Here is a 9797-nt window from a genome sequence, read left to right as displayed (position 1 = left end):
CCCCCGCGGAGAGCTGGCGCATATTCCTCCACACAGAGAGTGCACCACACACACACACACACACACACACACACACACACACTACACACAGTTTTACATCATCAGAACTTTCTGCTGTTATCAATTATGACACAAGAAATCAACATTACTTTAGTCAAACTCTTCATCCAACATATTGATCGATGTTGCAGTGATTGTGGATCACATACTCCATCCGGGTGGGTTCTTAGTCTTCATTTAAATAAAATCAGTGTTTTGGCAGTTTTTTGGTTTTCTTCTCTCAGCTACAATAATAATAATAACTTCAGTTTCTGTTCAGCTGGAGAACGTTTTGTCACATCCACACGTTTACCTGTTCTCAGCTTCTGTGCAGTGATTGGATGGTTCTCAGTCACCTGGTGACATCATAATGTAGAGCTGTGTATTATCTGCGTCGCCATAGTAATTAATTTTATTGCTATAACCTCAGCCAGTGGATACTAAATAGGAGGAATGAGCCTTGGGGGATTATTGCCCCTTTTATTCATATTTTCATGCTTCCTGTTGGCCACATCCTGCAAACATCAGTTTTTGTGGTTATGCAGGCGACTCTCTGCTCTGCAGACTGGAGATCAGATCAAGTTTCTCCTCCAAGTTACTTAAGATTAGCAATCAGAAAACAGAGTTTGACTCGTTAACACCTCGCCTCCACTTTAACCAAACCTACAGTTTCTCCACTGTTGTCATAATTTCCCTCCCTGCAGGTGAATTATGCAGGTCCAGGTCCATCCATTATTTGTTCCTCTGATGTGAAAGCCTGTTGCTGCTGCAGAAGGTTCTGGTTGCTGTTTCTAACCTGCCTGCGTTGACCTGCAGACCGCCAGGTGAGGAGGAAGAAGAAGAAGTCCGGCTCCAGGAGGTGCGACTTCACCGAAGGTTGGGTGGAGTTCAGGGACAAGCGGGTGGCAAAGCGGGTGGCGCTGTCGCTGCACAACACGCCGATGGGAACCAAGAAACGCCAGAGGTTCTTCTCTGACCTCTGGAACATCAAGGTACCGCCTGGTTCCCTCCCTGGTTCCTCACTTTGTTCCCTGCCTGGAACTGGAACAGCGCTCTGTCAGAGTCTCACCTGTCGACGTCTGTCTGTCTCTGAAGTACCTGCACAGGTTCCACTGGACTCACCTGAGCGAGCGGCTGGCCTATGAGCAGACAGTGCTGCAGCAGAGACTCCGGGCCGAAGTCTCTCAGGCCAAGAAAGAGACCAGCTTCTACCTGAACAACGTGGAGAAGAGTGCCCACCTGGAACACTGGAGGAAGAAACAGCACAGAGATGGAGAACAGGTAGAGACAGACGAGTCTGACACAGACAGGTGAACATCTGAGACACAGACAGGTAAACTGTTTTGTAATCCTCAGGTGGAGGAGAAGACGTGGGACTTCACTCAGCGCCAGACAGAAGAGGAGATCCAGAAGAAGAAGAAGAAGAAGGACTCCATTACCCAGAAGCATCTGAATAAGGCCCGCCTCATGCAGCAGGAGAGCCAATCCAACGTCTCGTTATTGGCTAAAATCTTTAACTCCAACCAATCAGAGTGAAGCTCATGAACTTGTTTGATGGGGACAGTAAACAGAAACGGACTCATACACTTCCTGTTGCCAGGAAGGGGCGGGGCCATTGGGTGGCTCCTCCCACTGCTCCTCATCATGTTTAGATTGTTGTAAATAAAGTTTGTTGGATTTTGGTTTTGTCTGATAAAATATGGAGCCAGAAATCTAACAAACTGAAGTTACAGTGGTTTCAGTCCGGTCCGGTTTACAGCTGAACCCAACCTGGAACAGTTATACCGGCCTGCCTGCAGGGGGCGCTGGTCACTTCTATTCACTTGGGTCACAACAAGTTTTGTGTAGTTTGAGTCAAATGCGACACTCAGATGGTCACAAATCTTTGTAAAGGTAAAGGCACAAATTATTTCTGTAGTTAAATTTAATGAAATTTTTTTAATCAAAAACTAAAACATTTTTTTTTTTTAACAAACATTTTGTTGTAAAAAAAAATAAAAAAAAATCAGTCAAGTCTGGAAAAGCATCAGCCACTAGATCAGTGTTTCTCCACCCTGGTCCTCAGCCCCCCTGCTCTGCATGTTTTAGATGAGCCTCTATTCCAGAACAGCTGAGAAAAATGATTGCATGACCTGTTAATCACCTAGTTCACTAACAGTTGGAGAACTCCTTCACTGGATTACTTTGTAAAGCTGAAGAAAAATTAACAATCTGCAAAAAAATAGAAAAACAAATAATCTTTTGAAAGTACCTTCATAGTTTGTGACTTGCTTACGTTATGAAGTTTCTAGATTGAAATAAGCAGAAGATCAAAAGTCACCAGTTTGTTTACAAACACGCTGGGGGCGGGGCTATGTGACGTCATGACGCAGTGGAGTAGGAACATGGCGGCGGATTACTGGGAGACGGAGCGACCCGAACCTCCTTCAGACTGAACCGAACCACGCAGAACCCGGGCCGGACCGGGTCCGCCTCTCACGGTAGGTACCGGGTCAAAGGTGGAGGCAGCGGACCCGGTTCCCTGGCCCTCCGGCCCGGTAGCCGTTACCGAACCGGAGCCGGGGCGCAGGAAGAACACGAAGCCCACTGCAGGAGTTCAGGATGTAGACGGAGCCGGGCTAGCAGGCTAGCTGTGAGCAGCAGAAACAGGGTTCGGTTCGGTTCGGTTCTGGGCTCCAAGCTGAAGACGTTTAACCTGCAGCAAGAACATCAACCACATCCGCTAAGAATGAATGAGTTAAATGAAAACGTTTAGGAAAAATTTATAAAAAATATAAATTTTCCATTAATTCCTGACTGAAACTGGATCACACAAAGCTTCCGGTGCCAGGCTCGGTCCACTCAGAGTGCGGCCAGGTTCAGGACCTTCTGAAAGCAGTCTGAGGGACCCACTGATCTGTGACGTCACCCTGAAAGCTGTTGATTGATTGGCTGAGATGATGACCTCAGTATCACTGGTGTTTCACTGACTGTGTTTCACACAGTAACCATGGAAACATGGGTCAGCCTTACTGACCTCTGATTGGACGGGAAGGATCAGGTTGACCTCAGAATCGGTCTCCATGGTAACTGATACTGGAACAGGATTAAGCTGTTTGGTTAAACTACCTGAGGCTGAAAGGAGCAGGAAGTGACATCACTTCCTGTTTGTCTGTTTCAAGGCTGCATCAGGTGTTTATATGAAGACGATCAGTAAATCTAATTCAGTTCCAGATGGTCGCAGAGTTGCGGTTTGGTGTTTATCCGTGTGTTTACCTGTACAGGTGTATCCAGGTGGAGGGCTCCGCCCCCGTCGGCATCTCGCCCCCCCCTGCCGCCTGGACCCCCCCTCATGGAGCGGATCAGGAAGCTCAAACGGCAGCTGTCTGTCACTCTGGGGAGGGGCGGGGCCGGCGGCGGGGACCAGGCGCTGAACGACTCCAACACGCAGGAAGTGACGTCACACAGCGATTCAGGTGACTTCCGGTTCAGGGACCAGCATTACAGTCTGGTACCGAAGGGTTCTGTTGGGACCAGTCAGGTCTCTGATGGTCAGGCTTAGATTACATATGTAGATTAGATTATGATCTGGGTTGAGCCAATGAATGAAGGGAAGCTAAAAATATAGATTCAGGATTCTAGATGTTTAACATCTAGAGCTGATTTCCACTGTGTCCTCCCCCCTCCTCCTCCTCTTCCTCTCCCCTCCTCTTCCTCCTCTTCCTCTCCCCTCCTCTTCCTCCTCTTCCTCCTCCTCTTCCTCCTTCCCCCCCTCCTCTTCATCCTCCTCCCCCCTCCTCTCCCAGAGGTCCCGTCTCTTCGTTCCTCAGCAGCTCTGAAGGTCCGCGCCTCGTCGTCTTCGGTCCACTCGTTGCTGCAGTCCTACGGCGGCTCCATGAGGAGGCCCCGTGGTCTCGGCCGCAGCCTGAGTTCCTACCTGAACCGGGCCACCAGACTCGGTACCGGCCACGAGAAACCCGGCGGCTCTGGTTCTGAAGCTGAGTCTGAAACTTCTGCTGGTTCTTTCAGAAATAGTTCATGAAGACGTCAAGATGAACTCTGGTGGAGAAAGTGATCCGCCTTCGTCTTCAGACGATGTTCAGAGTCCAGTCCGAGTCCGACTGAGGAACAAGAAGATCTCAACGGAGGTAACACACCGGAACCAGAACCAGACGCACAAAACACCTGAAACTGATCTGTGCCTCTTCTGACCCCGGCTGACCCCTCACAGCTAAAGCAGGTGAAGTCTGTCTCTTCTCGTGTTTCAGGACATCAACAAGCGTCTGTCATTGCCGGCAGATATTCGTCTTCCTGATGATTACCTGGAGAAGTTCAGCGTGATTGGTCCGGCTCTGTTCGAGCAGCCAATCAGCAGGCGGCTCCGCCGAGTGTCTCTAGTACGTTTCCTCTCCGCCGCGCCGCGCCGCGCCGCGCCGCGCCTCCATCAGCTCAGCGTGTTTCTCTCTGTGTGCAGTCGGAGATCGGGTTCGGGAAACTGGAGACGTACATCAAACTGGACAAACTGGGAGAGGTGAGCTCACAGAGCGAGTCCGAGTGTTTAGGAACCGACGTGTCCGGGTCCTCAGAGCGCCACCTGTGTGTCTGCAGGGGACCTACGCCACAGTGTACAAAGGTCGCAGCAAGCTGACCGACAACCTGGTTGCCCTGAAGGAGATCCGCCTGGAACATGAAGAGGGAGCTCCCTGCACGGCAATCAGAGAAGGTACCGCAGCAGCAACTAGCAACATGGTTTACAGGGTTGACGAGTTGCTGGTTGACGAGTTGCTGGTTGACGAGTTGCTGGTTGACGAGTTGCTGGTTGACATGTCTTTTCTCCTGCAGTGTCTCTGCTGAAGGACCTGAAACACGCCAACATCGTGACGCTTCATGACATCATCCACACGCAGAAATCCCTCACGCTGGTCTTTGAGTACCTGGTGAGTCGTTACCGGGAAACGGCGGATCAATAGGCTTATTGATTATTAATCACCCGATTTACCAGAATTATCTGGATTTTTAAATTTCAGGACAAAGACCTGAAGCAATACCTGGACGACTGTGGAAACGTCATCCATGTTCACAACGTCAAGGTGAGGATGGATGGATGATGGATGGAGGGTCCAGTAGACCCAGTAGAACCAGCTGACTGGTCTGGTGTTTCTGTCTCAGCTGTTTCTCTTCCAGTTGCTCCGCGGTTTGTCCTACTGCCACCGGAGGAAAGTTCTCCACCGGGACCTGAAGCCCCAGAACCTGCTGATCAACGAGCGAGGGGAGCTCAAGCTGGCTGACTTTGGTGAGTTCTCCTCTGGTTCTGGTTCTGGGTTCTGCTTCTGTTCTGACTGGAATACTTGGTGTCCTTCAGGTTTGGCCCGAGCCAAGTCCATCCCAACAAAAACGTACTCCAATGAGGTGGTGACGCTGTGGTACCGGCCGCCGGACATCCTGCTGGGCAGCACCGACTACTCCACCCACATCGACATGTGGTATGGTTCTGCATGTTCTGGTTCCGGTTCCAGTTCTCAGATCGGACTGCTTTTAGCAACAAAGTCTCTGCATGGAGTTAGCATGTTCTCCCAGCGCACGGCCGGGTTTCCTCTCTGGGTTTCCTCCTGGTTCTGTCCAGAAACATGTCCGTCGGGTTTCCTGCTCTCTCCCAGCTGGTGGTTGTGTCTCCATGGTTGCTTGTCCTGCTGATGGACCGTTGACATGTCCAGGTTGTCCCTTCCTGTCTCCAGTGGTGCTGGTTGTCGGTTCTGGTACAGGAAGCTGAACAGATAAAGGGGTCGGTTCGGACCCTCAGCCGTCTACGAGCCGTTTCCACCCGTCTCTACCCGTTTGTGTCTCCAGGGGTGTTGGGTGTATCTTCTATGAGATGGTGACGGGTCGCCCTCTCTTTCCTGGGTCTACGGTTGAGGAGGAGCTTCACTTCATCTTCAAGCTGCTGGGTATTAACCAATCAGCTTCAATCACCGTGAGCCAATCAGCATCCAGGATTGTTGCTGACTGAAGGTTGCTTTGCCTGCAGGAACGCCCAGAGAGCGCAGCTGGCCTGGAATCGGTTCCAACCAGGAGTTCCTGGCTTTCAACTTCCCTCAGTACCGAGCCGAGAGGCTGAGCAACCACACCCCCAGGTAGGCCCGGATACCCCAGAAATACCCCCAGGTAGCCAGGGTTTTTCCCAGCATCCTCCTCTCTGTGTTCAGGCTCAGCAGTGAAGGAGTGGAGCTGCTGTCAAAGTTCCTGCAGGTCAGTGAATGCCTCACAGTGTTTCTACGGTAACGGCTGAAGCCGCTCTGATGAGTGTTTGAACTTTAGTTCGAAGGGAAGAAGAGGATCTCTGCTGACGAGGCCATGAAACATTGCTACTTCAGTAACCTTGGAAACAGAGTGACATCACTTCCTGACAGTAAGTGTAACCTTGGACACAACCTTTCCTGTTTGTGATGTCACCAAGGTCACATGATTACGTTTCAGCGGTGTCCATCTTCAGTCTGTCGGAGATCCAGCTGGAGAAGGAGAGCGTGAGGCTGCCGGCAGCTCCTGATCCAGGTAACCGTCAGACACACCGTGGTCCCGTCTCCACTGGGCACTACGTCCGCTAATGCGCTAATAGCAGAGCTAATTTTTAGCTTAGTGCTTTAGCGTTCATATGTTTAGTGCTCTGGGGTTAGTGCAGCTAGCTCTTCAGCTAGCAGTGCCCACCATTTATGGTGGGTGTCAACATGGTTGAGTTTAGCGTTTAGCAATAGCTACTGCCGTATAGCATGTTGGTGTAGTGGTTTAGCATTAGCAGATCTAATGTTTATGAATAGTGCTTTAGGGTTAGCGGAGCTAGCGTTTTAGTTAGCGGCGTTCACCAGGTAGCCTGAGGTTCCTGAGGGAAACAAACACAAACCCGATTCCTCTGAACTTTGGTTCAGGAAGTTCAGGTCCGGTCGGGTCCACTTGCAGAACTTTAACCTGGTCCAATAGAGACTGTCGGACCTTTCAGTAGACCATCAGAGCAGTGAGGGTCGAAGGTGAAGCAGGTCACCAGGAGTCAGAGGTTTCAGTGAGCTTTAAGTTTCTGATGTTGAAACGTTTGTTTTGCCAGCTACCAGCCCGACGCGGAGGCGGAGTCTGCTCTTCTGACACCTGAAGGAGGCGGAGCCATCTGAAAGGGAAGTGACCACAGGAAGTGACATTTTACTTTGAAGGAGCTGAGACTACTGATGTGAAACAAAGAAAACACTACAGATTTCCGGAATGTGAAGAAAACTTGTTTACAGACGATGCAATAATGAATCACAGCAGCTACCGACCAATCAGAGGGCAGCATGTTTCACAAACAAACCAATCAGCTTCCGTCTTCCAAGACTTAGAATCCAAACATGGTAGACCAGCAGCATCACCTCCATTTTATGACATCATCATGATGATGTCACACTGCAGCAGGCGGAATGGGTCCCAACGTCCTGACAGGTGATTCCAGGAACCAGTCACCTGGTTCCTGTTACCACCAGTTAGCGTTTGCTCGTTTACTGCTAACGAGTTTCTGGCCTGTTACCACCATGACCAGGTGTGTTTCACGTCTTCTCCTGGTTAATACCATTTCTGCTGGACAAAGCCATCTGGACTCTTATTGTGAAAGTTCTCGGCTGCTTCCTGTGTTGATATTTGTGTTATAATGAAACTCAGTGATGATATTTACAGTAAACCAGCTGGATTCCCCCAGGGGTAAATATTGATGTGATGGGGCAGATAACGGGGCAGGTTGATGCCCCATCAACCTGCCCCAGATAACGGGGCAGATAGCATGCTCTCCCTGTCCGGGTCTCTCTGGGTTCTCCTGCATCTTGACTGTTAGTCGATCTGATGGTGTTGGCCGTCTGAGCAGAAGCTCTTCGTTTCCTGATCCCATCCTGTAGAGTTCAGGGGTCAGTGGGCGGGGCCTCCCAGGTGTCCAGATGATTTAGAAACCTGTTAGTGATATGTTTATACTGAAGTAATAAATGGGTCGAGCTACCAATAGAGAAAGAGCTCGTTAACCGCTAACGAGTTTTTGACTGAAACGTGTCGGTTTGTGAGGCGAGAAAGCAGAAAGCAGTGGATGTTTCAAAATAAAAGCATTCCATAGAGGAGCAGGTTGGACAAAGCTTTCTGTTGACCTCTGACCTGTGCAGGTCGTCTCTGATTGGGAGTGGGGTTGGTTCCAGCCACGTTGTCTCCGTCTGACTGCTGAATGTAACTCGGGCAGCTCCCTGATCGGCCGAGCCGAGCGGCTGGTCTGCACACAGGAAGGTCGTTGTGCTGCGTTCAGGTCTGCTACTTTAACTATCGTTGTTGTTTTTAAGCCAAAGTTCTCTGCAATATTCTGACCTGCATGATGACATTCTTCCAGTGAACTTCATGCTGTTAAATTAGAAATCTTCCATCGGCTCTGAAAGCACTGAAGTGTTTGTTTTACTTGAATGAAAACAGGAAGTGGATGTTGTTGTATTTATCTGTCTGTACTCTGGATATATAAACAGAACTGACATTAAAGATTTTATTTATTATCAATGTTGGCTGGTTATTGGGGAACATTCATGTTGGTCTGGAGACTTCAGTCTCAGAAAAACTTTGCTTCAATATTTTTACTCAAGTAGAAAGAAAAGACTGCAGCTTTGATTAATTAAACGTAGAAAAAGTTGTTGGTAAAATGTCTTCTCATGAGATTATTTAATATTTATAATTACGGATTAATTTATTCATCACAAAGAGATGATACCTGTAGAACGAAGTGACAGCAGTAAGACCGTTCACACAGAAACTGACCCGAGTTACCAAACGTCTCGCTGGATGTCTTATCAGGGACTTTGAGCTTTTAAGTTTATACCATTAATGAGACGTAAACAGGGACATACGGTCAGCTGTTAAACTTACCTCATCTGAGTGAAGCTTCCTCACCACAATGTTAGCCTGGTGTACCTCTTCCTCATCATCATCCTCTGTGACGTTTGGTTTTTGTACCAACATTTCAGCTTTTCCCCCACAGATAAAACTCTGGAAAACAAAGTTCTTTGCCTTAATTCTGCATATTAGCATTCTTAGCATTATGCTGCACATCATAACCCATAATCAGAGCAGACATCCAGTAAGTGCTGGGTCAGAGGTCAGCAGCAGACATAAAGAGATCAGAGTATCACTGATCACTTTTACAGCTTCAGTTCTTACAGGTTAAGCAGGTGAAAGCAGCCCAGCCCGACTCGCACAGGCAGAAGAGTTGTTGCCTTGTGCTACATTCATCTGGAAAGCCAGTAAATTAAAATCCTCTGTTTTAATTGATCAAACTTTTAGTGCTAACCTAATCAAAGGCCTTACACCCATTTTTTCCTTAGAAGAAGCCGTTATCTGTCTCTAGAGCTCTGCTGTATTGTGAACACCAGCGCCCTCTGTGGCTCTGGGAGTCTTTGTTCTGGTGAGTTTTTATAATCCAGGAGAGTTTCACCGCTTCCTGCACCACAGTGTTCACTTCTGCAGATCCTCCTCACATGCTGTCTTCTCATAGTCTAAAATGTAAACCAGCTGATTTCTGATTAAAAGGATTTTCTTCATTCTGTAGAAGTAACCACATACATTTTAGTACTTTCATAATTATCATATTTCCTAATGTAAACTAATTTCCATGTAACAGCTGAGGGGGTGCACCGTTCCTGGAGGTACTGCAATACCAGGTCGATGCGTGGAGTGGACGGAGCAAGCCCCTATTCCATCTCCCTGCTCCAAAAATCAATTTAGTATATGGTTCCCGGGTAGGG

At 48.7% G+C, this 9797-nt stretch overlaps 2 protein-coding genes across 4 annotated transcripts in view; both read left to right on the top strand.

Moving 5' to 3' along the window:
• abt1 (activator of basal transcription 1) overlaps positions 1-1721 on the top strand; it is a 2689-nt gene extending 968 nt beyond the window's left edge. For all 3 annotated transcript variants that reach the window (XM_007541918.2, XM_016665979.1, XM_016665980.1), the window contains 3 exons: positions 856-1031; positions 1135-1320; positions 1396-1721. In XM_007541918.2, the coding sequence (XP_007541980.1) occupies positions 856-1031; positions 1135-1320; positions 1396-1575 (542 nt within the window). In that variant the 3' untranslated portion in view covers positions 1576-1721. The remainder of the gene's footprint in view (positions 1-855; positions 1032-1134; positions 1321-1395) is intronic.
• Positions 1722-2201: 480 nt separating this feature from the next.
• cdk16 (cyclin dependent kinase 16) lies at positions 2202-8559 on the top strand. The gene is made up of 18 exons (XM_016665978.1): positions 2202-2519; positions 3303-3494; positions 3825-3977; positions 4048-4166; positions 4287-4415; positions 4493-4549; positions 4627-4741; positions 4861-4955; positions 5046-5108; positions 5188-5311; positions 5381-5501; positions 5866-5963; positions 6044-6149; positions 6222-6264; positions 6334-6424; positions 6493-6567; positions 7112-7770; positions 7809-8559. The coding sequence occupies exons 2-17, from the start codon at positions 3371-3373 to the stop codon at positions 7147-7149; spliced, it is 1551 nt and encodes a 516-aa protein (XP_016521464.1). The 5' UTR covers positions 2202-2519; positions 3303-3370; the 3' UTR covers positions 7150-7770; positions 7809-8559.
• Positions 8560-9797: the final 1238 nt, after the last annotated feature.

Source organism: Poecilia formosa, unplaced genomic scaffold, assembly GCF_000485575.1.
Source record: "Poecilia formosa unplaced genomic scaffold, Poecilia_formosa-5.1.2 Scaffold642, whole genome shotgun sequence".
Classification (NCBI taxonomy): Eukaryota; Metazoa; Chordata; class Actinopteri; order Cyprinodontiformes; family Poeciliidae; genus Poecilia; species Poecilia formosa.
This window is presented reverse-complemented; position numbering and strand designations above follow the sequence as displayed.